The 27,700-nt window shown below is 38.5% G+C and overlaps 1 protein-coding gene across 1 annotated transcript; it reads right to left on the reverse strand.

Moving 5' to 3' along the window:
- Nucleotides 1-1,935: 1,935 nt before the first annotated feature.
- On the reverse strand, nucleotides 1,936-27,640 carry TMF1 (TATA element modulatory factor 1). Its single transcript, XM_063291550.1, has 17 exons — nucleotides 27,342-27,640; nucleotides 22,256-23,475; nucleotides 20,743-20,846; nucleotides 20,106-20,232; nucleotides 19,007-19,112; nucleotides 14,964-15,106; nucleotides 12,433-12,599; nucleotides 11,544-11,700; nucleotides 9,451-9,543; nucleotides 9,034-9,190; nucleotides 7,433-7,625; nucleotides 6,935-7,004; nucleotides 6,753-6,845; nucleotides 6,007-6,126; nucleotides 5,193-5,339; nucleotides 3,236-3,361; nucleotides 1,936-2,266 (listed from the first exon to the last, which is right to left on the reverse strand). The coding sequence occupies exons 1-17, from the start codon at nucleotides 27,499-27,501 to the stop codon at nucleotides 2,123-2,125; spliced, it is 3,327 nt and encodes a 1,108-aa protein (XP_063147620.1). The 5' UTR covers nucleotides 27,502-27,640; the 3' UTR covers nucleotides 1,936-2,122.
- Between the last annotated feature and the right edge of the window lie 60 nt (nucleotides 27,641-27,700).

Raw genomic sequence — 27,700 nt, forward strand, 5'->3', positions numbered from 1 at the left:
GGGTTAAAAACCCTTTAAGGATTTTGTTCTTAAGGTAAACACAGATGTCCTAATAGCAGATTGTGTTCCTTTTCTCAAAAGTGAAGAATATTTGCTCTAAATTGATATAATTAAAATAAAATGTAGAATTAAAATTAAATAATGTGTCTTTTTATAAAAAGTCATACATTGAATCTTTGGCTATACTCCAATATGCATGTTATTTTGTATTTATTAATGCACTATCTTGGTGATTAGTCGCATATTAGAAAGGTAAATTATACAGTCAGCAACCATTTTTATTTCAGAATTACTAAATTGCTAAAACAAGTCATTTTTGGGTCAATAGATTTTCTCATTAGAATGTACTGCAGTTTAATATAGTCAGGAAAATGTCTGCTTATTATAAAATACTAACATTTGTCATTTTCTTGAATAATTCAATTTACTTCCTGAAAAAGAAACACTTCAAAATATAGATGGGTGATCGCTTAACTAAATGATTCCTAAATTTAAAAACCCTGAACATAGAAACTAGCAAACAGGGAAAATCCTCAATATCTGTGCTACAGGCTTTTTGCATACAGTATCACACTGATTTTTGTCAGAATACAGCAGGACTTCCTAATACGTTTTCTTCTGTTCACAAGCAGTACAGTACAGGAGCGTGTTATGTGCTGCTTCGGAGTATGTCGATGATTGATATAAGTTAGTTACCAAGTTTCTACTTGTTTAAGCTAAGTGAAAGTGCTGTGGAGAGTTAGCCCACAGAATCTTACTGGCACAAAAGAATTCTCTGTTAACTGGTTAAGCAGTAAGTCACCTCTCCATATTCTCAGATAGTGATTTTTATCTGTGTATTTGCCTGCAAGTAAAATTTTGCTAAACCTATCAAATATTTTTTCACTGTTTAAGAACATTTTTAAAAAAACTTAAAAGATTTATCAAGTCAAACATCTCAGTAGGATAAAATTAATTTTATAGAAAAAATCCTTACAATCATGTAAAAACAACCAACCACAATAAGATGACAATATTCTGAACACCTTAGGAATATTAGCGATTGATACTGGTGATTCTTCTGCTTCACTTAAATTAAGGAGCTAGAAAGACAATTTCAGATACAGTAGTAGTAATCACATTCTGAAAAATACTTTCTTAAAGAGGAGTTTTCAAACTACTGATCTCATTTAAAACGTCTGGAACATTTACTCACTTCGGCCATGACAAAAAAAGAACAGCTTGAATGTGACCTTTCTTACAAACTTGCCCCTGCACTGCATTTCACAACTCTCTAAACCAATAAATATGTTAGGTTATCCATCCCTCTATATTATGCTGAAGGAATACAGTAAAATATTTAAAAATATGCCAAACCGTATCAAGTGGAGGGTGTCTGGCTGCTTTTAAAGTGTAAGTTGCTCTGTGTTGCTTGCTTTGTAGAGGCAGAATAGTAACCCATATAAATAGGACACCAACAGTATACAGACATCTCACCTCTTTTATTGCCTGAAGCAAATCAAGCCATTGCTATTGATACAGTTTAAAAACCACAATATTTTCCTTTATATATCCATTTAGAAAGGAACAGATAAGCATTAGGATACTAGCTCATGTCAGTGCAAAGTCTCAGATACATCTTTGAAAATCGATGTCATATGAGCAGGTTTCTTTTGCACAATGAAACTTTCCCTTGCTTTCCTCTTCTGCAATTTTTGTTTTTTCTCCAGAGATTCCCAAGTTCTTGAGAGCAGGTCTGGAATCAATGCAAGCATTGCAGAGGTGAGAGAATCCCAACTGCCAGTATTCATCATGCTGGCATAGGGACATAGTACAACACAATCAATGTGCGAATTTCAATCATATGCTTCCACAATTAAAGTCACTACTGTACAAGTAAATCTGTATACTATTAGAGACGAGAGTAAACTGAAGTTAAGCGGGAGATAAAAGATCTTAAATATTAACAAATAATTTAATTGCTGACAGCCAGTCATCATAAAAGCACAATGATTCCTGCCAACATATGAACTCAACATTATAATCACTTTATAGTACAATTTTTTTACAGATTAACTGCATTTACAGAAACATCTCTACAGTTTAATGCAACATTGTTTTTAGATCAAAGCCTAAACAATAATTAGCTATGCCTTTGCTTCAGAAGTTCATCAATCTGAGTCTTATACATATTTTTTACATCTTCAAGATCCAACCTCAGTTCTTCTGCTTCTTCTGCTTTCTCTCCATACATCTGCAGAATGGTATTGTATCTCTGATCCAAATCCTAGAACAATATTGCCCAGTAGTTATAAAATTGCTCTCCACAAAGATTCTTACTCTTTTCTGTCATCATTATTTTTTTGCTTAATATAACATATAAAAGTTCTTAAGCAGCCAAAACACTATTTGCTACCCACTGATTCTGTTGCTTTCTAAATGATTCAATATTTTGTTCTGTTTCACTAGATTATCTTGCATTTTGTGTTCTTGCCATTTTTTTAATCTGTATGATCTTAATATTGTTTTGCTAAGTACTAGGTTTGCAAGAGATATATCTAGATAATGAATGACTAGAAATTTTTATGGTAAAAAATAATACTAGTTCCCTAAAAGGATGTTCCTGTTGTTCACTGTATGGTTTTAGATTAGTAACATTCTCCGTTATGTTTATTCTGAAGTAAATTGACAGCATTTGATGCTTACATTCCAATAGTTATATTAAATATGGGAAATTCTAGTTTTTTTATTATGTTTTAGAAAAATTATTTTACATATACAGGTAGTCCTCACTTAGCAACCACTTGTTCAGTGACCATTCAAAGTTACGATGGCGCTGAATGAGACGACCAGTCCTCGAAGTTGTGGCCACTGCAGCATCCCCATGGTTGCGATTTGGGTGCTTGGCAACCCTGTGCAATTATGACAGTCACAGCATCCTGCAGTCATGTGATTGCCATTTGCAACCTTCCTTGCTGGCTTCCGACAAAATCAATGGGTAAGCCAGTAGGAAGTCATGAGTTGCAGTCATGTGATGTTGCACTTAATGACCATGTGTAATTTGCTTAATGACCACTGCTGAACTGCTGTCATAAGTCAGTGCAGTCACATGATTTTTTGCTTTAAGACCATGTTGCTTAGTGATGGAGTTCCTGGTCCCAATTATGGTCATTAACTGAGGACTACATGTACAATAGGGACACATTTATAAATTCTGCAGGACAAAATTTAAATATAAGCAATGAATAAAACCTACCCTTAATTGTGCACGTAACTTGGGAATCTCCTTAATTTTTTCTTCTAAGTCATCATTTTGATTTGTTAATTTCACCAGCTCTTCAGCCATTACTGATCGAGTCCTTTCAAGGTTTCCAATTTCCAACTAAAATAATCAATATTTGACAATAAGATTTCAAAATCCACTCACTAAATTATTAATCTGCCTTTCATTTAGTTAAGTGTTTTGAGTGCAAACTTAAGTTCTGTATTTATAGTACTGTATGCAGAGTAAGAGGCGGATACAAATAAAGAACAATTCTTAAAGCAATTCAATAAACATTTATAATGTAAGTCTGAATGGCTATTGTGAGCTTGGGAAAGACTGCAAAGTTCCACATCTTCTAACCTGATATGCAAAGCGTGAAGTAAAATGACTAAATGGAAAGAAAGCCATACTTTACTAATGTGCAAAGAAACTCAGATTTGAATTAAAAGAGATGCAGCCCACAAAATCAACATTCCAAAACCAGAAAAGGCTTCTGTGCAGGCATTCTTCCCACATAAAAGCCTCTTTTGGACTATGTTACTTCACCAAAGTAATCGTTACTTCAAGCAAAACAGTTACTAGGAGTCTATGTTACTTCACAAAACAATTTTAAGGTCCTTTCCTCAAACTTTCATCAGTGAAGCAGACCTTTTGAGATTTCACAGCCCTTAGTACAGAGCCCTGTGCTTACTAAAAGCAGGATGATTTACCAACAATTAGTACAGGGTATCCAACTTGTAAGCTGATAAGACATGTATTGAATAAGATAACATCATTTCTTCTTGAACTGATATTTCTCCCTTGTCATTTCAGTATCGTTTAGACATGGTATTTAAAATAGTTCTGAATAGCTTTCTGTAATTTAAGTGGGATCCAGACATCTGTTTTTATGCACTTAGGCTTTTCTGAACTTCATTTTGATTCAATGATTGATGGTCAGAGACCAAAGGAGAACTTCCCTTCCCGTTGCAGAACCTTGTGCAACCTAGGGCAGCCATATCTCAGGGTGCAAGATCTCCTAGAATAGTAGACATGTCCCATTCCCACTTATGTACAGAATGGCCTTCTCAGCCAATATGAGCACGTGAACAGAAATAGTTACTTGTTAAAATTGATTTAACAAGCCTTTAAACAAATAGCTGAGTTTAATTGGTCAACCGAACTGTCTGTAAATGTTAGGTCTTATCATTTGATGGCAGTATTTATAAAAGGAATATTTTAAAAGTGAAGCAGCCCCACAAAACAGCATCCTTACATATCTGCAGTTCTATCCCAATTCAAAAAAACAAAATAAATGAAAAAAAGGCTTCATGTGGTTTCTAAAATAACCAGTTTGATAAAACAAATAAAAGTTTATGCCCTAAGGAAGTTGATCAATGATTAAATAAATATTGGACTTGTTTGGATGTCCCAATAAACCAGAATTTTGAAACTACTTGCTTGCACCTGTTTGGCTCCTTCTGCCAATAGGTCTACCTAGTAAGGCTAGAGTCATAAACCAGTTTCCTTTTTTCTTATTTTTGACTTGTAAGAACAAAAACAATCTAAAACATCTGATTCTTATATTAATCCAACTACAGTTGAACCTAGATTAGTTAATTACTCCTACAGGCATGGTATCAGTCTTGATTGATGTGGTGGATTTCAGCAGTTCCGCTGGTTCTCAGGAAGGAGGGAGCACATTCCAAGGTGGAAGAGATAAGAGGCGGCACGGTTGGGGAAGCAATGGTGGGAAAATGAAGAGGTACAGCATAGCCCCGCCCTAGAGCCTCCCAGGTTATTTCCCCTTAGGTTAGGTAGAGTAGCTTTAGTCTGGCAAGATTCTGTCTATAGGGTGTGAGCACATAAAGAACTGAACTTTGGATGGACTGATTCTTCATCGTTCTTGGGCTGGGCCTGACAATTATGCATTCCTACCTAAAGAATTCATACATGATTCTCAGTTTACCTGGAGATGAGAAATCTCTCCGTCCCGTAATTTTAATTGTGATTGGAGATTTTCTATAATACTCGAGCCTGCTCCCATTCTCATTACGTCATAGAGATTGGTCCCACTCGTAGTCACTGAACCAAAGGAATGATCATATGGGTCATCCTGCAATGTGATATAACCATGAAATTGAATACTTTGCAGATCAGTTAGACTGGGGCCAAAATAATTATTTATGATTTTGTACCAAAATAATGTTAAGTTAAATGTGACAGTATGGCACCATGGACAGACCAAGCAGACAGAAATCCCTGCTCACCCATGACAGGCATTAAATGACCTCTAGCCAGTCAGTATTTTACATTTGTACTTTACATTTCTTCTAAGGATTTAATGGTTTGGAAAGAGATTACATATGAAAGATGAAAATAACTTTTAAGAAATTAAGTTAAAGGTTGCCTTGGCAATAATGGTAGCAAAATGATCAATGTCATTTTTGAAATTAATTTTCTACAAAGTTTATTGCAAAATAGTTTGATTATCTGATATTAGTAAAAAGTTATATAGGATATATAAATTAAACTTTAATCTGAATTCACCAAAAGTGGAATAAGACAACAATCTAATTTTATTTATGCCCCACATTTTGCTCTACAGCCTTTACCATCTCTATTTCACAATTGGTGACAAAAGTACTTGAAAATATGTTCTTCTCTGAGCAAAGAAGCTTTACTTGGATTCAGCAAAAATGCTAATAAAACATTTAAAACATGATGTTCCAGAAATACATACAAACAGCAAAATAAGGGTTGGAATATGTACAGAACAATACCTGACATATGAAGGATGTTTGGAGACCTGCCATATCAACTCCACTTATGGAGCTTGAGCGTGAGAGAGTTGGGGTGCTTGACACTGTTTCCATTGTTGATGAAATGTATAATTTACGCTCCTTGGAGAAAAGATTAAAAAAAATGCAAAATAGCATTTTGGAGAAAGAATATATTGCAGTCATGACAAAGACATAGAAAACACTGTTTCTTGTCTTACAAGTAGAATTGTCTTACTTTCAAATAGTTTAAACGAAATGCTCTGCTAGATTTGCCCCTTTTGTTTTAATTTATATGTCGAACCTGTTGCTCCCTGGAAGCCATTAAAAATCCACAGGCAGCAGAATGAGTACTGTACTCAATTTCCTGTTAGCATCTGATGCTTTGCTGAAAATTGTTATTGTTTTGTGTCTGTGGTATAATTTATTTCATACAACCAAAGAAAGCATCTTAAATTATGCCAGAGTTAATATTCCAACAGAGTAAAAGAGGATTTCTGAACACAACCAAGAGAAAAACAGAACCAGCAGGGGAAACCCAGTAAAACAGGCAATAGTAGGCCATGCATCAAGAAAGAAAGATTCTATGTTACCCAAAGCACATAGCTCATGCATAAAGCAGAACCTATACTGATGTTGGCTGGCAAAGGTGATACTTTAAGAACAAACAAAAATCAAAGTACTCCCATCTCCCAACATCTGTTTATGCCTTTCACATCCAGGACTATTGGACACTCAAGATCAAGTACCTTTTCTCTTGCAGACTCTTGGACAAATATTGCTTTCTTTTTTTCTTGTTCAACTTTCATTTTTTCCATTTCTAACTGAGTTGATAACAACATCTGAAGAAAGCAAAATATATACCTTTACTTATTGATTTTTTTCCCCTGATGAAGCAACATTATACCAAAGAACTGTTGGTTAAACAAACCTTTTCTTTCTTTGCCCCTTCAACAGCTTTTACATATTCTTCTTTAAGATTTTCTAGCTCAACTTCGTATCTGTGTGAAAAGAAAGTTACAGAAAAAAGGGTATTACACATATCCTGAACTGGCATTAAAGTTCAACGGTTCACCAAATAATTATGCTTATGGCTTGCACCAATATACAATAGATCTATAAGATCCACAGTAGATCAGCTTGGCTATGTGATACTAGCAACCATCTATGTTTATCAGCAATACAGATGGATTTAGTTGCTACTGAGTGTGCTTGAATGACAGGTGCACGTTCTGATAACAGCACCTACTCACAAATGTATTATTGGTTAAGGTCATAATATATGATATGACTTAGTGTTATAGCAATTGCTTTCAAATTTTTTTAGAGTTATAGTTTTTAAAGTAAGCTTTAAATTACACCCCAGCTTGATTATTTGAACCATGTGCATGCATTCTTTTACATAAATTGACAGATTATAAAATTTTACCGATTGTTTTCATTTTCTAGTTTCTTAAGCCTGGATTTTTCTGCTTCAAGTTGAGCTTGAAGGCGACTGTTTTCTTGTCTCAGGAGACTATTCTGTGATTCCGTGGAAGAAAGTTGGATTTTGTTGGAAAGAAGTTCTTCTGTAGCAGCACGCTCTCTTTCAGTCTGTGCTGCCAAGGCAGCTTGAGATTCTCCTAATATCAAGAATATAAATATGTTATACTACAAATTATTATGAGTTTACAATTAGGGATTTTAACTAGAGAAAGAAAGAGCACAACTTCTGATGAAAAATGTTAAGGAAGCCCAAGCAGTTCTACAGTCAAACTAGTCAATCCAAATATATTAAAAGTGTTTTACAGTTATTTTAAAAACAGTTGCAAGGCATGGGCTTACACTGCACAGACATTAAGGGGGGCTTCATTCTTTTCTTCTGTGTCAATTTTAATGACACCTTCTCCCCAACCCCAGAAGTGCTATTTTCCTAAGAGAGAATCTGCCACTAGGACAGTGGCAGGTTTGCAGGAAGATATCTTCAGGATATAAGAATAAGAAGATGAAGGTTGACTTTTCCTTCACCTTTTCATGCATTTGCCTTCTATACTCAGATGTATACCTCCCCATACATTAACTTTAAGAGGAAAAACAAGATACATTAAACTTATGCATTCAACATGTCACCTAGTTTGGTCTTCGGATGTGTTGCACACACATGAAAATGGAAATGACATTTTTAGAGTGCTGCCTTTGTGTTGTATAGGTTGCTTTCCCGCTGAAAGAGTGGGAGTGGGAAATGTGACAACCTTGTGAACAAAGGGCATGAAAGACTACCTGCCATAAACCCCCCATCTCCATTCTCTCTCCACTGAACAATGATTTTCTTACTTTCCTGATTTGTTTTTAAACAAATGACAAATCAGAGCCTTTCTGCTACTAAGAACTATTGGGGATTGCAGAAAAGACCCATTCTCCTCCTCTGGTTCCACGTTTGCAATCCTCCTACCTACTTCCAGAGGAGGGGAGTTTCCCCATCTGGCCTGTGATGCTTCCTACAAACATGGGAATGACAAAGCCCAGTCCCCCAAAATACTGTCACTCTCTTTTCCACTTAGTGGGCTGTAGTGAAACTACATTATAGAAATGAAAAAGGGAAGAAAAGCTGTTGCTGCCTGGAGGGTGGCATGCCAGGTAGGATGGGGGATAGCAGAACTGTTTCTGTACTAGACTGGCAGCACGTACAAATGCAGCACTAGCTTGCAAACAAAGCCAAGCTACTCTTTAACATTGGGCAAACAGACTGAGATTGCCAGCTGACATTTAAAGCCAAAATGAGACATGGGGTTTGTTTAATTCTATTAACATGACTGAAGCCATAAAGCCCATTTTATGTAGCGCTATACAGTGTGCTTTCTAGTCATGAATTAGAGTTCACGATATCCCAGCCAATCTAATTAGACGCACACTCCCAACAGAAATTCTAGATTCAGATCCATATTTACTTAACTCTTCCAGGAATATGTGCATATTCATAATCAACTGAAGTGCTTTGCTTAGAGGTTTCTGACACATTCAGTCTGAGAGACTGACAATCTTTTGCCTTACCAAGCCTCTCAGAAAGATTTTTCTCCAGTTTTTCCCATGACAAGGTCTGTGCTCCCAGGGTAGCTTGCAAGTTTTCTATCTGCCGGAGCAAAGGTCTAGTAGCAGATGTAACACTTTGACTGAGTTCTTGGTTGCGAGTCTCAGCTTCTTGAAGTCTCTGAAATTGAAAGTTGGGTAAGTTCCACTTAAGTTCAAGAAAATCATGAATAACATGAAGTTTTGCCAGATCCATTATATACTGTCAAATTCTTTAAAGGAAACACAGCCCAAAGGATGCTGATCAGTGTTACGTGCAGTACACTGTTCTTTCTAGCACAACTAGCATTGCTAAGAAGGAAAACGTCTGCCACTGTAGCTTTACAACATTACAGAAGAGGTAGAGATACTATGTCAATTAAAAAGAAATTGCTACAATACCTGCTGAAGATCGCTAATTTCCTGGCGTAAATAATCCTCCTTTCTAGCTGCTTGTTGTTCTGCACGTTGCAATGCAATTCTCAAGTCTGCCACCTGTAAAACAGAAATAAAGATACAATAGACCACACACTTAAGATGCAAATCTAGCACATTTTTAGCCTAGTAATGTCATATAACATATTCAGATTGCTGGACGTAGGAAAATTATATTTGGAACAATTATTCTGCTTAACAAATTAATATTTTAGCCATCATATGGATTACTAGCAAATAATATGAGGCACAAGAACAATGCTATACTTACATGGCGTAACAGACAAATGTATACTTCAATATTCAAAGCTAGTGGTCCATTAGAAATACATAAATTCCCCCCTATATTTTACTCTAAAGGTTTCAGCAGCTCAGTGGTTTCCCACATAATTGTCTTAATGATTCATTAATTCATAACTAGACAAACCATGATCTGTTGGGTAATCGTTTTAGAAATATTTCCTTACCACTTTCCTCAATGCCTTCAACAATGGCAGAGCTTCTAACATATTTGAAAAATTCAGGGAGACATTCAAAGATGTATCTGCCTTGAAAGTAGCCAATGCTGAACTGTACAGCCCAGTCAAACATCAGTTGACCACAGGAAATGTTTTATGATAATTTTTATATCATAAAATGTTTTTTTTAATTAATTAATTTATTTATCAAATTTGTCACTGCCCATCTCCTCCCACCAGGGGGACTCTGGGTGGTTTAGAACAAAATAATCCATAAAACAATAAATATATAATTACAATACATAAAAATACACTATATAAAATACAATCACAAATAACTAATAAATATAGATAAAAATAAAGTCCAGATGGCTATGATCTAATTCAGTTCTACGTGGGATGAGCACTTCAGGGCACTAGCCATCCCTGGGCATGACTATTCCCCTCCCCGCCCCAAGCCAGGTGGCAGAGTCAGGTCTTCAGATCCTTCTGGAAAGCCAGGAGCGATAGGGCTAACCTCACCTCCGGGGGTAGGATGTTCCAGAGGGCGGGAGCTACTGCAGAGAAGACCCGCCTCCCGGACCCCGCCAGATGGAATTCTCTTACCGACAGGGTCTGCAACATGCCCCCTCTGTATGATCAGGTGGGACATGTTGAAGTAACGGGGAAGAGGCAGTCCCTCAGGTAGCCTGGCCCCATGCCATGTAGGGCTTTAAAGGTGATAACCAACACCTTGAATTGGACCTGGAAGCAAACTGGCACCCAATGCAGCTCGTGTAGTAGAGGTGTTATGTGCGCCCTTCTAGGGGCACCAAAAATAGCCCACGCAGCTGCATTCTGGACCAGCTGTAGCTTCCGGATACTCTTCAAGGGTAGCTCCATGTAAAGCGCATTGCAATAGTCAATATAGGAGATAACAAGGGCATGAGTGACTGTTCAAAGGGCCTCCCGATCCAGGAAAGGGTGTAACTGGAGCACAACACAAAGCTGCGCAAAGGCCCTCCTGGCCTTTTATAAAAATTGCCGAATTTCTATTTCATGGGAGTCATGGGTCCCGAAATTTTGAATGCATTCTGTAAATTAGCTCATTTGAGGTACCTTGGTTCAAAAATATCTTCAAAATACGGATTTGAAATGGCTACTAAAATACCATGGACTGTAAGAAGGACCAACCAATCACTCCTGGATCAAAACTGCTTCCTTGAGGAAATGATCAGAAAGCAGAAATTTACAAACTTTGGGCACACAATGAGAACAGATGGAGTAGAAAAAAATATTATGCTTGGCAAAGTTGAGAGAAGCAGAGTTGAAGAAGAGAAAACAACAGATAAGGATAATGTATTAAATTGAATACTGTATTAAAGTATCAATACAGTATTAAAGTGAACACTGGAACGTTTTGGGAAGAACTGCAGGTTATTGCTGGGAGCATTTGTCTGTGTATAATCATGACTTAAGCATGGCTTGAAGACATCTAACTAGCTTATCTAACAGAAGGTATTTCAAAATGCATTCTTCTGATGTTAAATTTAAGCATTGCAAAATACAGAATTATAACAACACTCCCTGCAAGATTTAGTCAACGTATAATTCAACACTTACCTGAATTGCTAAAGCTTCTTGTTGCTGATGAGCCTCCTCCTGGGCCTTTTCCAGAATTAAACCCAGTTCCTCCTTAACTTTCATTTCATGACTTAATGCTGCTTCTTGCGCTTCACAGTCTTTCGCAGCATTAGCTTTGTGAAGATCTGCAAGTTCTCTGGAAAAAAAAAAGTCCCCTTGTATTATATTTGAATATTTGTATCTCTGAATCCTCCAAATGTGGTCTAGAATTATAAGCAATATCTGGGACAGGTTTATTTTATTTAGACAGACAGATTTATAAGGCCACCCAACTCAAACAACATGACTCTGGGCACCATACAACAGAAAAACAAACAAACCAGGAAAAAAACCAAATAACATGAAACAAAAAGATTATATAAAATATAAAATACAAAATATAAAATGCCAACCAAGAGCAATAATAAAAACAACGAAAAGGTGTTTGGGGGTACAGAAAGGAGAAAAGAGGAAAATGGTGCCAAGCATGTAGAAGCTTATAATTTAACAACTGATATAATCCTGTATTCCATTGTTGTATTATTTGTTATTATTTCAATTTATATGGCTACCCCCTTGCCATCATAGCTAACAGAGAAGTAAAACACCAAAATACGACAAAAATCCATAAACATATATTGAGCTGCAGGCAATAAAATGGGCACATGTACCATCTAGGTCCAGTGCTTGGGGAGTGGGGAGCTTTCCAAGATCTTTCTGAAGGCTGGCAAGGTCCGCGTCAATACAACATGCTGAGGATACCCTCCCTGAGAGCAGTCTGCCCCCCGACTCCCACTATATTTTAAAACGAAATAGCAGCTGTATTGTACAATGCAATACTTAAGTGCTATAAAGGGAAAGCGATTCCTTATTCGGATAACAGACTTACTTGTATGCATTATCAAGAGCTGCCTGCACACTTCTGTTTTTTTCTTCAAGATCTTCAAGATCTCCCTGAAGTCGTGTAAGGTCCTTCACTTGGCATTCAACAACACTACTTAGCTGTTTAATGTTCTCTCTATGTTGTTTTTCAATTTCTTCTTTGCCATCCAATATCTGCCATAAAGAAAAGCTTTAATAATCTAATTTATAGTTTTTAATTTATAAAGCATTTTAAATTACTATATGCATAAAAGGAGAAATGACCTTCAGAATACCTTTTACTTTTGTCAGAATGCAAAAACATATTTAGAAAAGAAATGTAAGCAATGAAGAAAAAACAGCCAGGTATTTAATTATTGCATAAAGTATTGTGGCTATGACAAAAGCTAAAGATAGCCCTGCTGCAATGGTGTACTTCCATGCCTTTATTTTTAACTTTTTTTAAGGCAAATTAAAAAGTGCACATATTTCCTAAGATTTATTAACTATTTATGTATTTGCTAGTAAGAAGTAAAAACAAATCAGACTATTTCTAGTCAATTCAGTGAACCATGTGTTGGTTCATCAATTCATTTCACCCCATTTAAATTTAGACATTTTCATGGAAAAGAAAAAAGTTTTCGTTTGAACTTAGAAAACAAACTTTCCTTGGAACTTCCTGAATACCATGTATTCTGATGGAGCAAAAGCACTCAAATTATTTCAAATGTTCTGCAAAAGAGAACAATGGGAACTTGAAATAAACCACTATTCTCTTGGAGTTTTTTACTCTAGAGCCTAACAATAAGGGTCATGATAGCTCATGTTGAATGTCTCTGCACCCAACCTTCAGAAATATTGCCTTCAAAATTATTTAAAATAAAACACTGAAAAGGTAAAAAAAAACCTCCCATAGGAAACATGAAAGCAAGAGAAAATTACTCTTTATGCAGTGCAACTGTCACACCAAACCCAGCAAGCAGCAAGCAACAGCAGTTGGATTCATTTCAACATCCTATGAACAACAGCAATAAAATATATAGTTCTCTTTGGCTAGAGGTTTGAGAGAAGCATCTTTATAATGCATATGAGTGCACACATTTAGTATTATGAACCTGGCTCTCTTGCAACAGCTATAAAAATACAGCAGTTTGGCAATGCCTCCAAAATAAAGCTCTGAATAGCATCACACTTTTCCATTTCCAATGCTAACCTGCCAAAGCTCAATAGATAAATACAAGCATTGCTACCTGCAATCTCAGTCAACAGTATTAGCAGCACTTGTTAAGAGTATGCTATACACTTCTGCATTTGTGCCTCCAAAAGAAGAAATTACCCCAATACAGAACTAATGGGACCAAAATATTACATTTTCCTCACAGCCTGAACAGGCTGTTTATAATTCTGTCCCCCTCTTCCTTACTTCTATCTCATCCTACCAGATGCAGTCAATTGCATCAGGGACAGCATATGCCTGCTGTTTTATTGGCTACAGCTAAAGGAAAGTTTAAAAAATAAGCTAATCATACTTTAGGAAGCAAGAAGCTGGTCATATAAGTCGGAAGACTAAATGTTTCCTAGTGGAAAGTGTGGAGGTCAGGAATAGTAGGGATTTGAATATAACCCCATTCTTTGCTCAATCTGAAGCCCTTCACAAGTGTATGAAAGTACATGTGAAGGTATTACTTCAATGTCTAATTCAAAATACTGCCTCTTATCTTTAGTTCTCCACATGACTAGGATCCATACACCTCAAAACCTGCTTTCTCCTGATGAACAAACTGGGGACTCTCAGACTAGGAGGACTGGGAGCAATTTTACAGGAGGTTGCAAAAAAAATTAAGGGCTTTTTAAAGGATCAGGGACAAAGGGGGGGAAACTGCTTAGAATTTTGAGAAGTGGGTCGATGCATCTATGAAAACCATCTGCCAATCGCAGTGGCACTGTCACCAGTGAGTGGTTTCCCTCTGATTGGTGACTTCCACTGTGGCACACACTTGTGTTCATAATCTTTAAGAGTGTCTGTAAAAATACATGTATTAGCAAATTTCAGTATTTTTTCCTATTCTTTTAAATCTTGCCTTTGAAAATGGAAAAGGTTTGTTGGATAGTAAGAAAAAAGTTAGATGACAACAGTGCTAATAAAAATAAGCAAATCAAGAAAGTACGATGAAAGTTACATATCTTTTATTAATTTTGCCTATTAAGTTCTTGCCCACACCTAACCTCAATAAAATCACTAATTTTATTCAAGAAGGGATTTGCACAAATTCATTTATTACTTTACAGAATCACAGTATCACAAAGTTTAGAAACTGCTGTATTAAACTATTAGGTTCTATAGAACAATTCCTGTTTGTCTGCTCACACTGCTTGAGACATAAACTTCTGGACCAGGAAGCTCGAGCTCTACCATAATAGCTCTGAAATTAACAGCACTGCATTTCAGTACATTTCCTTTCGGATGCTGCCTTCAGCCTTATGAAATAGGTTACAAAAATAAAATATATTAGCCCAGGAAGAATGAGTGCAGCATAAAAGTCTAAAAATTAATCCAACCTGTTTCAGATGCTGCAACTCTTCTTCTAATTCCTTAATTTTCTTACTCTGCTTTGTATTAGTATTTTCTCTTTCCTTCTCCTTGGCTCTTAATTTCTTAATGATGTTAGAATTTTGTAGCTGCTGTTTTGAAAGCTTTTCTCCTGAAAAGAAATAGGGATCTAATTAGCTAATACAATGCATATCTAACAGAGGAGTATAACTTTTACACCCAAACTGGTGACCACCCAAATTGTTCAAGCAGTTGAATGCATTTATTACAAGTAATAATATTATAATCTGCTTGCACAAAGTTCCATTCCTCCCTTCAATCTCCCCTCCTATTCTGCACAGATGATTTAGGGTTGTATAAAGATGGCAGCGCAGATGATACCACTTTGATGGCTGAAAGCGAAGAGGAACTGAGCAGCCTTATGAGGAAGGTGAAAGAAGAAAGTGCAAAAGCTGGCTTGCAGCTAAACCTCAAAAAAACCATGACTATGGCAACCAGCTTGATTGATAACTGGCAAATAGAGGGAGAAAATGTAGAAGCAGTGAAAGACTTTGTATTTCTAGGTGCGAAGATTACTGCAGATGCTGGCTGCAGTCAGGAAATCAGAAGACGCTTAATCCTTGGGAGAAGAACAATGACAAATCTCAATAAAATAGTTAAGAGCAGAGACCTCACACTGACAACAAAGGTCCGCATAGTTAAAGCAATGGTGTTCCCAGTAGTAAAATATGGCTGCGAGAGCTGGACCATAAAGAAGGCTGAGAGAAGGAAGATCGATGCTTTGGAACTGTGGTGTTGGAGGAAAATTCTGAGAGTGCCTTGGACTGCAAGAAGATCAAACCAGTCCATCCTCCAGGAAATAAAGCCAGACTGCTCACTTGAGGGAATATTAAAGGCAAAACTGAAATACTTTGGCCACATAATGAGAAGACAGGACACCCTGGAGAAGATGCTGATGCTAGGGAGAGTGGAAGGCAAAAGGAAGAGGGGCCGACCAAGGGCAAGATGATGGATGATATTCTACAGGTGACGGACTCGTCCCTGGGGGAGCTGGGGCTGTTGACGACCGACAGGAAGCTCTGGCGTGGGCTGGTCCATGAAGTCACGAAGAGTTGGAAGCGACTAAATGAATAAACAACAACAAAGATGGCAGCAAGCAGGAGAAATTGAATTTGTTAATTATATCTGTTCTGACGTAACAATACCACTGAATTCAAAATAAGGGCATTTGGATATCAGAGTGAACAAGCAATGTGTTCATTTACACTAATCTATTGCTTTTCACATGGCTCCTCTTGCTAATGGGAATGGGTAAACAGATCTGAAGAGCTTCATTGTGATTTGTTCAGTGCTACCCAAACTGAGAACTCTGGCTTGTTCTTCTAATAAGCAGAGTCATAAACCAAAAGAAACCATGCGTGACAATTCCTGACGGTTAGGAAAGGAACAAAACAGAACCTCTAAGTTGCATAAAATGCTAAATAAACCACACATACTGCCTCCTAGATTACTTCAGTCACTTGTAGTGGCAGGGAAGGCCAATTAGATGTTCCTAGATGTAAGCCTTTAGATGTAAATTCTGGCTCAAGAATTTACATCTAAAGGTTTACATCTAGGAACCAGCTTCATCAGTATGGGGCTTTCATTACCTATCATCCAGTAAGACAAAATAATATCTTTAAATAATGCACATCTATAAAGAGATACTGAAAATGTTCATCCAACCTGCAAGAGATAAACATCCAGCTTATTGATTTCACTGTTTTAAAAACCTTCCAGTGCAAAATCCAATAATGACTATTTATTTATTTATCTAATTTATCCCTGCCCATCTCCTCCCGTCGGGGGACTCTGGGCAGTTTACAACAATCGATTAAAAACCATAACCATAAATACACAGAATAGAATACAGTAATAAATAATATATATAGAGGTAAAAATAAAGAATCCAAGTGGTGACGAATTTAAAACAGTCCAAGTGTTGGAGGAGTGATCTATAGCAACCATCCCCATGTAGATCTATTCCCCTCTCCACCCCAAGCAAGGTGGCAGAACCAGGTCTTCAGACTCCGCTGGAAGGCCAGGAGCGATGGGGCCAATCTCACCTCCGGGGGCAGCATGTTCCACAGGGCGGGAGCTACTGCAGAGAAGGCCCGCTTCCTGGACCCAGCCCGATGAAATTCTCTTACAGACGGGGTCCGCAGCATGCCCTCTCTGCATGATCGGGTGGGACGGGTTGATGTAATGGGGAAGAGGTGGTCCCTCAGGTAACCTGGTCCCATGCCATGTAGGGCTTTAAAGGTAATAACCAACACCTTGAATTGGACCCGAAAGCAAACTGGTACCCAATGCAGCTCGCGCAGCAGTGGTGTTACATGTGCCCTTCTAGGGGCACCAAAAACAGCTCGCACAGCTGCATTCTGGACCAGCTGGAGTTTCCAGATACTTTTCAAGGGTAGCCCCATGTAGAGCGCATTGCAATAGTCTATCTGAGAGATAACAAGAGCATGAGTGACTGTTCGAAGGGCCTCCCGATCCAGGAAGGCGCGTAACTGGTGCACAGCACGTAGCTGCACAAAGGCTCTCCTGGCCATGGCTGCCACCTGCTCTTTGAGCAGGAGCCGTGAGTCCAGGAGGACCCCCAAGTTACGCACCGGGTCTGTCTGGGGCAGCGCAACCCCATCCAGAACCAGAGATGTTAATGTCCCGGATACAGAAGAACCATTAACCCACAGCCACTCGGTCTTACCAGGGTTCAGTTGAAGCCTGTTGTTCCCCATCCAGGCCCCCACAGCCCCCAGACACTTGGAGAGGGTGGTCACGGCATCACTTACTTCACCCGGGATGGAGATATACAATTGAGTATCATCAGCATACTGATGATACCTCATCCCATGGTGACGGATGATCTCGCCCAGCGGTTTCATGTAGATGTTACAAAGGAGAGGGAAGAGTACTGATCCCTGTGGCACCCCACAAAGAAGGGGCCGCGGGGCCGATCTCTCCTCCCCTATCAACACCGACTGGGACCGACCCTGGAGGAAGGAGGTGAACCAGTGTAAGACTACGCCACCCACCCCCAACTCCGAGCCGCCCCAAAAGGATACCATGGTCGATGGTATCGAAGGCCGCTGAGAGATCAAGGAGAGCAAGGATGGAGGCACTGCCTCCATCCCGCTCCCGCCAGAGATCATCCATAAGTGCGACCAGTGCCGTTTCCGTCCCATAACCGGGCCTGAAACCTGACTGAAAGGGGTCTAGATAATCCGTTTCCTCCAGGACACTCTGGAGCTGCAAAGCCACCACTTTCTCAACCACCTTCCCCCAAAAGGAGAGGTGGGAGACTGGATGAAAATTGTCCAGAACAGTTGGGTCCAGCGATGGCTTCTTGAGGAGGGGGTGTACCAACTCCTCTTTAAAGGCCGCCGGAAACACCCCCTCTCCCAAGGATGTATTGACCATCACATGGACCCAACCACATGTCACCTCCCAGCCTGCTTTTACTAGCCAGGAGGGACATGGCTCTAGATGGCATGTGGTGGCATTTACTGTCCGTAGGATCCTGTCCACTTCCTCAGGTCCAACAGGTCAGTACTGTACATTTTCAGTGTAATTTCATAGTCAGAAATACAGTACTCATCTGGAAGAAAGGCAATGTGCCATAGTGGAATTTGCCTTAATAATTAGCATGAACCAAAGTCCCTACAGGAACTCTCAGTATGCAAATCTTGGTATTTCCCCATAAAGGAGAAATAGTCAGAATCCACACAGAGATCTTCCAGTGCATATATGGGTCCCAAGTATTGTGGTTTAGATTTGATTTGAGGCAAATCCAATTCTCCAAGTACCTTCTAGAGCTGCAACATACCACAAGTAGATACGAGACAACTATGTCTGCTTTCCTGCATATTAGTTCACAAAATCTTCATAAAAAGAATTCCAAGAATATATTTAGACTCAGCTACATATTAAAATGAATCATGAATTTAAACTTTCAAGTAACACCTATAGTTTTCTAAACTTAAGTTGTGAAATATTACTTCATACTCACCTTCCTCCAGTAATCCTTTAATTTGTTCATCTTTCTCCTTTAGTAATTCTGCTGTTTCATTGCTGTTCAACCTAGTTGCTAGATCTTCTTTGAGAACCTTTATTTCCTAAAATAAATACAGCTCATTCATATTATTTGTATATATTGACCATGACTTAAAAAAAGAAAGTGTCATCTGCAGGACCCATGAAGTAAAGCCTTCCCAGTTAATGTCCTCCTTTACTGGAACAGCCCTTCCTGAGTTTTCCAAAAGCTATTAAAAGCTGGCACTTCTGGAGGGCTTTTGGGGTCTGAGATGCTGTCTTTGATCCCTTCTGCAGGGGGGAGTGTTGTATGGGACTGGTTGTTAGCAGTGTCTGGCGTATTTTGATCTATTTCTTATATTGTTTATAATACAATTGTATATTGTTTTTAATCCAATTACTGTATTGGATATGTATGCAGCTCAGAGTAAAGTTATGATTAGAGCAGCATATAAACCAAGTAAAAACATAAAATAAGTAAAAATAAAGATTCAGACAAACTAGAATAAATTCAGAGAAAAGGATTAGAAATGAAATCCTATGAAGAGAGATTGAAGGAAGTATATTGAGCCTTGAGAAGAAAAGAGAGAGGATATAATACCACTCTTTAAGTACCTGAAAGGATATAGAAAGTCAAGCCCTATTCTGCACCACTATAGAAGGCAGCACATGGAACTATTATAGGAAGAAATTCTGGCTAAGTTTAGGAAAATATTCCAAATAGAGAACACAGTTTAATAATGGAACCAACTATCAATGCTTTGATTTCTATTTCTGAACTTAGCAAGTTGTTAGACTTGATAGCTTAAATGACCTCTTCCAGGTCTATGATTTTCTCCTGAGGTGTATGAAATATTTTAAATTGTACTGAGCTTGAAATATGTCCATAACTATGTCAGAACACTTCCAGTGAGGTCTGATCAGCCAATATTGCACAGGTTTTTTTTTCCCACCAAACATCAAATTTCTGCAGCTTAACAGTTGTTTCAGCACATTTACGGTGGCTTCCAAAATAACTGTTATGGTTTGGGTCAGAGATTGACATATATAATTCATAAACAAAGGGTATCAATTACCTTTTTAGCTGTATCTCTTTCTTTGCATGCTAACTGAACTTTTTTTTCTGCATCTGCTATTCGTTGAGCAAATTCTTCCTTAAGAGATGAAATGCTACTATTCTCTTCTTTTATTTTGAAGATTTCACTAAACACAGAACAGTTAAAATAATTATGTGTCTACTGACATATATATAAAATCTTTGCATAAATACATACATAAAACAATAGCTCTGAGAGAAAATTGTGTTTTTCAGTTCTCTAGCTGAAGGTGCTGAAACAAGTGCAAAGTCAACTGAGTATCATCCGTGGAAGAGAACCCTCTCAGTGGGCCACACAGTCACATTTTTCTCATTTAATGACTATTGAGCCAAGCTCTTATCAAGTTCCTTGACACAGTTCATATAGTATAAATTTAGGTAGTATCAGAGTCTAACCGTTTTGCCTTCTGTAACAAATATTTACCCTTCTTAAGACAGATTCCACCTCTGCATTATTCATTTATGTTATTCATTTAAACATTTTTCAATGTTTTAAATGAGCTGTTAAAATAAATTAAATTTAAATCACAAAAAGTCATGTTATGCAAAATGCATCCAAATCCATTTACAAACAAAGGGATCACAATGTTGTATCATGCTCTCAGTAGGAAACTTACTCTTTAAGGTTATCACAGGTTTCTTCTAAGTATGCCTTTTCTTTACTAACACTTAGTAGACGTGCTTCCCTCATCTCTAGTTTTTCCGTCAGTGAATCAATAATCTGAAGATTATAGACAAAAGTGGTATAACTGTTATAGATGTCTTTTAGGGCATTATTGTAGAAGCAAAACCCAGCATTCTTCTTAAAAACTTCCTTTAATGCCACAAAGAGATTTAAGATTAAGTTAGGACTATTGGGGGACTTTCCAAAGGATATTATTTTTTATTCAGAACAAACAACTGACCAGTATATATAGAACTGTGCAGTTATCTGCTTTTGACAAAGTCTAAAGAGACTCAAGTTCCTGGCCTCACTCAGCCCTGAAGCCCATTGGAGAGGCTGAACCTATCACTTTTTTGACAGGATAACCTATTCCACAGAGTTATTTCAATATAAAGTGCAGGTTCTTGGATGAAATGTGTGGCATAAAATACTTCTTTATTGAAAAAGTTATTCTCTCCATTGCAAAATTATGACTACTGTTGTTTTTAATGGTCTAGTGGTTCAGGCACCGGGCTAGAAACCAGGATACTGAGAGTTCTAGTCCCACCTTAGGCATGAAAGCCGTCTGGGTGACCTCGGGCCGGTCACTCTCTCTCAGACCAACTCACCTCACAGGGTTGCTGTTGTGGGGAAAATGGGAGGAGGAAGGAGTATTACATATGTTCACCGCCTTGAGTTATTTATAGAAATAATAAAGGTGAGATAAAAAAATCTACCCCCCCCCAATTTGCTAGGATATAAAATCTGGCTTGGATTTTAACAAATATGCTTCAATGAACCCAAAGCAAATATACTTTTTACAGCTGCTATGATTTAATCCACAGAAGTGAATGTCAATATAAATTGGAGCTGCAGAAGTCACTTTATAATTTGCATTGAACAGGTGGTTCTCCTTAACGACCAATTGTTCAGCGACTGTTTGAACTTACAACAGTGCTGAACAAGTGCTACCTATGACCAGTTCTCGTACTTACAACAACAGCAGTGTCCCCGGGGTCACATGATCACAATCTGGGCGCTCAGTGATCGGCTCACAGTTGCAATATCACAGAGTCCTGCAGTTACGTGATCACCATTTGTGACCTTTACTGCCAGCTTCCGACAAGCAAAGTCAATGGGGAAGCTAATAGGAGGTTACAAATGGTGACCATGCGATGTTGCACTTAACAATGGCACAGGATTCATTTAATGACAGCAACCAGAAGTGCTGGAACTTCTGTCACTGACAGAAATTCCAGTCCCAATTACCATAGTTAAGAGAGGTCTACCTGTAGGCAAAAAGAGCAGAGATATGCAAACAAGCCAAAAAAAGGGCAGTTAAAACAGAAAACACATCAAAACAGGTCTTGGCAGACAGGCCTAAACTAAGCTGCCATTGACAATCTGACCAAAGAATGCCACACCACTTTCCATTGTAGAGACATGACATAAACCATCTCAAGAGGACAACAAAAAATAGGTATTACCTTGCAAAGCTCTTGTTTTTCACATTGTACAGTAGATAATTTTTCATTTGAGAGCTGAAGTACCACTTTCCCTTCTTTCTGGCTCTGCTCTTCATCAGTCTGCACTGAAACAGCCAAGATATCAGGCTGTTCAGAATTAACAGGAGTTGCACTTCGCCCACTCTCTTCCATTTCCATTTCTTCCATGGGTAGTACGGGATTTTCATTTAGGATTTCATCAGACATACTTTTTATAGGTTCAGTCTCATCACTTTTTAGAGCTGGAGAGTTGATAGCGATGGAAGTTGAAACACACCCCCTACCTGACAATTCATCATCTGAATTTATTTCACTTATGCTACGACTGTCTAAAGACTGTACACTAAAGGAGTCTATTCTTTCAAAAGCATCAGAGGAACAGCAACTCTCTGTCAATTTGTGAAAGTCTTCCAGATGATTATATTCTGTACAAGAAGATGCTGTCAGAAGCTGAAAGGAGGTTTGCATCAGATGGAGACTGGCTTTTGAATCTGCTGCCTCTTGCCTTGAACTAGCTGAGCTCTCACTTATAACACTTTCATGGTCCAAAACTTCAATATCACTAGTTGTAGATGTTCCTGAGGAGAAAGTGCTAATTGGAGGTGAAGGGGTATTGCTTTGTCTGTCCTCACTTTTTTGCTCTTTAGTATCCAAACCCAAATTTTTTGTCTCTGCTGGCAGAGCTTGTGTAGAGATATCATTCACATGCCCAGATCTATCATTCCTTGAATCTGACTTCACAACAGAAGTGGATTCTGCTACCGTGAGATTCTGAGAAGATGCTTCTTGATCAGTGCTTTTACTACTGTTTCCATCATACTTGATGTTGATATTAAGCACTGAATTATTTTCTTCTAAGTTTTGCTGGCCATTATTAAAGCTTTTCAATTCTATAGAAAAGTCTTTTGTTTCTGTTTCTGGCAGGTCAACAAGCAGAGGTTCCTGCAGTGTGCTTTTTATTTCTTCTTTGGGATGCTGCAATTTGGCAGGTGGCTTAGATACCACTGGGCTTTGCTGTATGCTCTGGACACCTGTTGGTGGGAGAAAGGCACTAAAAAAAGTTTCTGATTCATCTACCACAGTTCTCTGAACTGGTTTGGTAATGGCTGCAGGAGATGATATCGGGTGACTTTGAGTTTCTACATTTGTATTGGCCCCCCAAGTAGAAGTATCCCATCTTCCACTTGCCAGAGAACTTTTTCCTATCACAAAATGAGAACAAAAAAAAAGTTAAACAATTAAACATTATAAGCATTACGTAAAGAATTACACAACAATCCAGATCAGTAATATAGAGCATATACTACTAGAGCATAGAGCATATACCCACAAGGTCTCTAGCCTTCTGTATCTTTAAAGGACGCTGGCTGTGACCCCTCAAAAAACCTTTATCTTTATAAAAAAAAAAAAAAAACACCCTCCCAGAAAGCTGGAAGAAAAGTTGCAGGTATTAGCTATATTCAGGCATAACAACAAATTGTCTTCATTTCTGAAGTTCTCCTCTTCATTTAAAACTTCAGAACCTTCTGCTTCCATTTTTAATTGACTGCATCTCAAGGTTTATGTCAGAACCTAGATAATTTGGAATTAGTCTAGTACAGTTTACTGAAATCTAAATCTCTAGGTGAAAAACCAAGCTTTTTAATCAAAACAAATTAAAAGTAGCCAAAGTTTATATCTTAGACATAACAGTAAATGCGATCAAATGAAAGCTGAAGTGAAAAATTGTAACCTCCTTCTCTTAGTCATACTAGAAACGGGAGCAGGAGGGATACTCAATGTTTGTTCTCTTAACAGTAAACCATAATTGTTAGGTCCATATAATACAAAATGTAGTTAACATATATTCAGTGCTACTCTCAGACTTTTGAACTCCCTGACAAATCAGATTAGTGCACATGCTCTTTCTCATATTTCTGCTGAATATTTTATGTAAGCATAACTTTAGTATGCAAGTAAGTTTTCAATACTGAGTCAGAGTTGTAATGCTATTTATATTTTATATACATATAAACTTTTATATTGCTGCAGTATAATGACTTTGTATTTACTGTAGTATTTTTAACAGTATTTGTTTAATTAATAAACATCAAAACAAATTAATCACCTTTGAATACTATTCATTCTTTGAATGGTGTGACAGAAATGCAGTAAAAAAAAAAAGTTATCCAAATAAGTTTATTGTCCACTGAACCATTGCTACATGGAGAGAGAGCTGACCTCTCTCTCACAATGCTATTCTATCAGTGCTTAGGAAATTTTGCACTGATCATATAAGGACTTTAATAAAAACTGTATCTCAACCAGCATAGCTGGTGATAGCAGTGATGAGTGCTCCGAGATCAGCACACATAACACCCTTACTGCGCGAGCTGCACTGGGTTCCAGTTTGCTTCCAGGTCCAATCAAGGTGTTGGTTATCACCTTTAAAGCCTTACATGGCATGGGTCCAGGTTACCTGAGGGACCATCTCACCCCCATTGCATCAGCCCGTCCCACCCGATCATGCAGAGAGGGCATGCTGCGGACCCCGTCTGCAAGAGAATTCCATCTGGCAGGGTCCAGGAGGTGGGCCTTCTCTGCAGTGGCACCCGCCCTTTGGAACATCTTGCCCTAGGAGGTAAGATTAGCCCCATCGCTCCTAGCCTTCTGGCTCTGCTATCGGGCTTGGGGCAGGGAGAATAATCATACTTGGGGTTGGCTAGTGCCTTGAAGTGCCCCTCCTATGCAAGGATTGAATGAGACCATAGCCATCAGGATTTTATTATATTTGGTAGTTTTTAAAATGGTTTTAGTCTATATTTTATATTGGAATTTTATTGTATAGTTATTGTTTTATGCTGTAAACCGCCCAGAGTCCCTCCATTCGGAGGAGATGGGCGATGACAAATTTGATAAATAAATGAATAAATTATATATATACACACACACACTCATTCATGCCTTTATTATTTTTACAAATAACTTGGGGAACATAGCTAATACTCCTTCCTCCTCCTACTTCCCCACAACAACCACCCTGTGAGGTGAGTTGGACTGAGAGAACATGACTGGCCCAAGGTCACTCAGCCGGCTTTTCATGCCTAGGGCAGGACTAGAACTCTCTGTCTCCTGGTTTCTAGCCTGGAGCCTTAACCACTAGACCAAACGTCACACACAATCTGCATTTTATGGATCAAAGGCTTTTATTCAGGAAGATGTTGAATTATATTCCTTCGACAGCCCTGGAATGGGAATGGGAATTTGATACACCTACATAATTCTTAGGGAGTTTAATCAAGCAAAATATGTAAGTCTGGGAGAAATCAAAATATTTATATGTGAAATTAATAAGATATAGAGCATAATTCAGGTAAACTGATGTCCTTAGAAAAGAGTTATCAGAACCAATTCATGTTTTGGCTTTCTTTTGTGAAAAGCTGTTCTTCAACCTACTTAATGCATCTACTCATACAGTCAACTGAATTCTGATTAACTGTATAAATAATGAGGAAAAAAGTGCATGGAAAATTATAAAGTAAATCCATAAGTAATAAACAATGTGTGAAGAAAGGGCAAAAGAAAGAGAGCCAAGAACAACTGAGCATATGAGTCCAAACAACTATCATTACAAGATTTCAGACCCAACTGAGCATATGAGTCCAAACAACTATCATTACAAGATTTCAGACCCAACTCAAAGTGCTTGACTGTGAATCAGCTAGGAATATGCAAAATTCATGATTCCAAAACCAAATCTTCTGGAGAATTCCAGACTGTTACATTCTTAATCCTGGGTCATGGCAGATTGCCCCCTGTCTGCTTGGATGTTGTGTTCTGGGGATGAGTTGGTGTTTTCTGGAAGTAAATCCTTAGAAATGGAAGTTTGATGTAAGTATTTGAATAACTAAAATTACAGAGCAATTGTTAAGAAAAATTATGGAAATAAGACTCTGTAAGGAGGAGCTTAAATATCTATGCAGCAGGAGAGATTATAAATTATTTTATTTCTAAGTAGTATTCATTGTGCTACAAAAACAATTAGAATAGCTCCTAAATTGGTTTGTTTTTCCAACCATTTCAATACAACCGATACTCTGTAACCTATTAGCTTTGCCATGGCAAACTACAGTTCAGAAAAACAAGTTCAACATTCCCCTGGGACCAGATAGTGTAATTACAAAACCACAGTGTAATCTTTATACTGAGGTTACTCAATCTTCTGTAGACCAAGAAAGCCATACATAAAATTGTATAACAATGCTCACAGTATATAACCAAAGAAAATGAAGAAAATATGGACTTACAAAAAAATGAGAACAGGAAGTATGTATCACAACACAACTGCAGTGCATCAGTTAACAGGCATGAAATGTGATACTTTTCTAGTGTCTGTGAACCGTTATCCCCTCTATCCTCGTAATTCAAGCTTGACAGGATTTAATATAAATAAAGATTAAGTGTGTGAAAAAAACAGAAGTGTGTGTTAGAAATATCAGGACAAACCTAAGGAAAATTAGGGATGTAACTTTATTCCCAGGTTCCTGGAAGTGAAATCCATTAATCTTAATAGCAACATTTTAGTAGATATTTACAGAATTACGGTGTCAATGAGGACAGTAGCAGAGTTGCATATGTTCTCAATATACTTTTCCCAATCTCTGTTTAACATCTATCCTAGTCCAAGAACACACACACAGATGTGCAGATGTGTGTTCAATACGCAGAATAAGATTACAGAAATAACGTTATTGTAGACCGGTTACTTTCTGCACAATCTTCTTTATGTTTAGCCCAAAGTTTTATTATATTCGAAGAGCTTCTTCACACGGAAGCCTGCGCAAGACAGCAGACCTAACAAAGTTGACACCACTGAAGAAACGAACAAACAAACAAACGAAAGGATGCCACAAACGGAGGCGTGCAAGACGGTATGGGAGGTGTGTCAAGCGAAGGGTGCCGCTCGCTTATGTGGTGCTCGCTCCTTCACGGAAGGGGCGGGGAGGAGTAACTGTCCCTCAGCACCAGCCCAGCCCGACCCGACCCAAACAGCGGGGGCCGCTCCACCTCCTCCCTCGCGGTCACCTACCTGCCTCTCCGACGCGGGACAGGGCAGTTCCGGCAGGGCCCCCCTCGCCCTCCTCCTCCTCCTCGCCTTGGATATCCAGCACTCGGTCGATGGACTTCTGCGCCTGCGACAGAGCCTGCTTGGCGAAGGTCGAGAGCTGCGAGGCGTTGAACCAACTCATTTTCCTCCCTTACGCCGGGCCGGCCCCTCCACCGCGCCCTTCCTCACTTCCCTCAGCGGTAACCAGACCTGTAATTCTCGCCCCGCCGTCCGTCGTCGGCCATGACAGAAACTACCAACCCGGATATGGCACACGCCAGGCGGATAGTTGCATTACCGCGCAGGCGCGGTCTTCCAGGTTCCACGTAGCAAAACAAGCC

The sequence above is a fragment of the Candoia aspera genome, chromosome 2 (genome assembly GCF_035149785.1).
Source record: "Candoia aspera isolate rCanAsp1 chromosome 2, rCanAsp1.hap2, whole genome shotgun sequence".
Lineage (NCBI taxonomy): Eukaryota > Metazoa > Chordata > Lepidosauria > Squamata > Boidae > Candoia > Candoia aspera.